We start from the raw sequence: 4,501 nt of genomic DNA, 5'->3' as shown, positions 1-4,501 counted from the left end.
GGTCATGGTCATGGTTGACGTGCACAGAGAGGACAGGCTGAGCCCCAGCCTGTGCCAGACCTTCCTATCGTCAGGGAAGAACTCCGGCCTTGACAGAGATGCTGCTACGCTACACATTCCTAATTATGTGTACACCCGCCCCGACAGGCTGCCGCCACCACGCACACGGCCTCCCAGCCCCCGGAGGGGAGCGGGCGGTACCGGTCACGGGCCTATTCCCGGACCGCGGGCAGCCGGACAGACCTCGTCGATGGAGGACTCCTCGATCAGGCGCGGGGCCTCCGCGGACAGGATGCCGTGCGTGGCCATGACGTAGATCTTGTACGCGCCTCTCTCTTTCAGGATCTCCGCAGCGGCCACGAAACTCTCCACGTCGTCAATGATGTCGTCCTGCGGAGACACCAGCCTCGGGTTTAAGGCGCCCCCTCCCCTCGTCTGTAAACACGCCCCTCTGCAGGCTCCGCCTTGAAAACCAGAGCCGCCCGGGTCAAAGACAGAGCAGCCATCCAGCAGCAGCAGAGCCGCGGGCCCTGGGCTTTGGGAGCTGTTGGGGCAAAGAGGGGCACAGCCCTCCAGTCACGTGGGACACCTGCAGCTCGGGCTGGGGATGCCAAGCCTCCTTTCCCAGTTTCAAAGTGACGAACCCCACACGGCCACGTCCCGGGCACCGACCTCCGGGAGACCGTTCATTGAGGGGGACACAGAGAGAAAGGGAGCTCTCGTAAGGGACTGACCCTCTGGCCCGGCAAAGACATCTAGAGCGGGGGGCAAATGGTCCTGTTAAAAGTAACAGAGATTGGAGTTCCCATCGTGGCGGGTTAACGAATCCGACTAGGAACCACGAGGTTGCGGGCTCGATCCCTGGCCTGGCTCAGTGGGTTAAGGATCTGGCGTTGCCGTGAGCTGTGGTGTAGGTTGCAGACACAGCTTGGATCCCACGTTGCTGTGGCTCTGGTGTAGGCTGGTGACTACAGCTCCGATTCGACCCCTAGCCTGGGAACCTCCATATGCCACATGAGTGGCCCAAGATGGCAAAAAGACAAAAAAAAAAAAAAAAGTAACAGAGAACCCGACCCACGTTTCCATTGGTGACAATGGAACAGCCCGTCAGGCCTCAGGGCGAGTGGTCAGGCGGTGTGGCCTCAGGGCGAGTGGTCAGGGGTGTGACCGAGCCTGGGCCCCTGAAGACAAAGGTCGTCTAGAGAACGGAGTTCAGCTGCAAGAGCATCTGCGCTTCTCGCTTTACACCTGTAGGTTCTCATAACCCCCGTTCATCTAGTTACAATTTTCCACTCCTTGTCCTGAGGGAGCTTGGGGGAGACGGGCTAGACGGAGCCATTTAAATGCAGTGCCCCCTCCCGCCCCCCCGTCGTCCCTGGACACGCGCTCCCAAAGCGGACGCCCGCCCGGGGAGGCCTCTCTGCGCCCGCCCGACGGAAGGCCGCGACCTACCACTATGATGGCGATGCGCCCGCCGACGTCTCCCACCACGGTGATCGGGGGCTTCTCCTTGGCCATCATCACTGGCAAAGCCAAACAAGAGCCTGGTTAGTCGCAGAGCACCAGGTAAACGCAGTGACCACAACCCCGCTCTGGCAAGTGGTGGCAACGCTGTGGCAGCGGCAGACGATGCAAAACTCGCAGACTCCCTCTCAGTCAAGCCGGGGCCTCTCCGAAACATCATCCAGAGCAGCAGGGGCCAAGGGCAGGGGAGTGGGCCCTGACAATGACCTCACACTTCCTTGTACCCACCTTATTTTCTTTCTTTATATTGTTCTTGTTGTTGTTTTTATCTTTTTAGGGCCACACCTGCGGCACATGGAGGTTCCCAGGCTAGGGGTCCAATTGGAGCTGTGGCTGCGGGCCTACACCACAGCTCATGCAACACTTGATCCTTAACCCACTGAGCAAGGCCAGGGACCGAACCTGTGTCTTCGTGGATACTAGTCGGATTCGTTAACCTCTGAGCCATGTCAGGAACTCCTATTTTATTTTTTTAGGGCGGCACCTGCAGCACATGGAGGTTCCCAGGCTACGGATGGAATAAGAGCTGCAGCTGCTTGCTGGCCTACACCACAGCCACAAACAACACCAGATCTGAGCTGCATCTGTGACCTACACCAGCAGCTTGCAGCAACACTGGATCCTGAACCCACTGAGCAAGGCCAGGGATCAAACCCACCTCCTCATGGATACTAGCCAAGTTTTTAACCTGTAGAGCCAAAAGAGGAACTCCTTCTTGTACCCACTTTAAACAGTTCAAAAGAAATAGGTGAAATTAATAAGTTTTCATTTTACCCAATATATCCAAAATATTATCACTTTGATACATCGCTATGCAAATTTATTAGAGGTGTTGGACATTTTTACCCATACTAAGTTTTCATATTTGGTGTGTGCTGCGTACACAGTAATTCTCAGTTGGGACCAGTCAGGTTCAAGGGCTCAGGGGCCACAGGCGACTAAGTGTCACACCCCGAGCTGGCCAGCACAGGTCTGCGGACAGAGGAGCCGAGCGAGAAAGATCTCAGCGGCACAGCGCACCGAGATGGCACCTCAGATGCCACTTGAGACAGAAATACTCCACCGGTAAAGAAATGTAAATAGGAGTTCTCATCATGGCTCAGTGGTTAACGAATCCAACTAGGAACCACGAGGTTGCGGGTTTGATCCCTGGCCTTGCTCAGTGGGTTGAGGATCCGGTGTTGCCGTGAGCTGTGGTGTAGGTTGCAGATGCGGCTTGGATCCCGCGTTGCTGTGGCTCTGGCGTAGGCTGGTGGCTACAGCTCTGATTAGACCCCTAGCCTGGGAACCTCCATATGCCACAGGAGCGGCTCAAGAAAAGGCAAAAAGACAAAAAAAAAAAAAAAAAAAAAAAAGAAATGTAAATAAATGCTACTCCCGTAGAAAATACAGGGGAAGGCTGCCAGATAAACAGCGGGCTGTACTTCGTTTTCTTCCAAAGAGACCTTATTGGGACAATGGAACCTTATTATCAGATAAGTGCACTACTACTTTCCTGGAAAATCAGGAAGTTGAAGACAATAACCACAAGTCCATATCTTTTCCTGATTTAACTGGTCCTTAAAGTAGAGGCTTCTTATCTCACTGCAAAATTTACATGTGAAAAAGGCCCATCAGTGGACAAAGTAAACTACAGGATATAAAAGGGACATAGGAATTCACCCGGAAAAGGAGCTCCATAAACCTCGGCGGGGGGCGGGGAGTATATTTCAGGAGAGGCTAAATGTTCTACTTCTTTCGGAAAGCTCTTTATTATTCTGAAACGTCTATTAAACTAGTAGTGGGGGAGGGAGAGACTAAGTGCAGGGTCAGTAACCATCCGCCCGCAGACGGCCCGTTTTAGTGGCGTCCTATCTACAGGCTCTGCAAACCCCGGAGAACAAGTGTCCCTTTCTGAACAGTTAGCCGAGGTGGAATTCAACACTATTTTACTGAGAAGTTTCAACAGACATTTCCTGACTTCCCCTGCCAGAAACAAAGACAATCGCTTGAATCCAGGTCGTCAGAAAGGCTCTGCACATAAGCATCACCTAAAAGGGGAGAAAGTAAACCACCGCCATCGGAAAAGGCTCCCTCCAGTTCTGTCTTTAAATGCGACCACGTGGGTAGGTGGCTGGAGCGACCTACCCGCTTCTTTAAGGGATGTGGTCCCTTTCTTGACCGCTTTTCTCTGTAAAAAAAGAGGAAGATTGCAAGCCAGTATCCCTCATCGAAGATCCACAGAAAATGGGGTCTAGTTTGCTGCAGAGAAGACGTCACAGCACCCCGTCTGCTTTTCCGTAAGCCGGCTGAGGCAGCAGACTCACTGGAGGAGCCTGGGCTTCGACGCTGTTTTTGATGCGGCTGTTGATGAACACGCGTGGCTCGAGGGCTCCAAGGGGCACCATCCCCACGGGCCTGTTTCCCACAGGGAGTGCACCTGCGCTCAGATGGACAGGAATCCCTAACCCTGTGACTCAGTTTACGGGGAGAAAAGGGCCATGAAAGCATGAGACCTACGGGACGTTACCACCCCTCGGGCGCTACTGGACGAGGACTGATGTAGGTCACTGAGCAAGGCCAATGGAAGAAGACCGCATCTCTCTGGACCCCACGTTGGTAACCCCCATCTTTAAGGAATAAAACCCCCTAAAGGACGATGGGGGGGGGCGCGGCTCTTCTCCCCCCCGCCCAGCAGCCCTGCGAGCTATTTGCTTCCCTGTAATAAAGACGTTGCTGCCTGTGTGTTCTCCAAGTTCATCCTTCGGCTGCCGTGAACAAGAACCCCGATTCCATTAACATCTTTCCAGCATCACAGCCTCTCCCAAAAAACTTCTGTCAGTTTGAAATGAGAAACAGGCACGGCTGGGATCAAGGCTAGAAAAAAAAGGCTGTTGGGGCAGGGGAGTCTTTCTCCTGGTGTGCTCATTCTCTGCTCATAACCGGCTTTGGGGTTTGGGCAAACGAAACATAATCTGGTGGTTACTGAAAAACACAG

The 4,501-nt window shown here is 53.8% G+C and overlaps 1 protein-coding gene across 2 annotated transcripts in view; it reads right to left on the bottom strand.

Moving 5' to 3' along the window:
• The window catches only part of PRPSAP1 (phosphoribosyl pyrophosphate synthetase associated protein 1), a 30,353-nt gene that overhangs the window by 1,213 nt on the left and 24,639 nt on the right, over positions 1 to 4,501 (bottom strand). For both annotated transcript variants that reach the window (XM_003131174.4, XM_005656921.4), the window contains 2 exons: positions 1,453 to 1,523; positions 244 to 390 (listed from right to left, as the gene is read on the bottom strand). In XM_003131174.4, the coding sequence (XP_003131222.1) occupies positions 244 to 390; positions 1,453 to 1,523 (218 nt within the window). The remainder of the gene's footprint in view (positions 1 to 243; positions 391 to 1,452; positions 1,524 to 4,501) is intronic.

The sequence above is a fragment of the Sus scrofa genome, chromosome 12, assembly GCF_054392235.1.
Source record: "Sus scrofa isolate SSC_HxYL_T2T_F1_AM1 chromosome 12, Sscrofa_HxYL_maternal_Yorkshire_Landrace_v2.0, whole genome shotgun sequence".
In the NCBI taxonomy this organism is placed as follows: Eukaryota; Metazoa; Chordata; class Mammalia; order Artiodactyla; family Suidae; genus Sus; species Sus scrofa.
The sequence above is the reverse complement of the archived record's forward strand: the minus strand, read 5'-3'. Positions and strand labels throughout refer to the sequence as shown.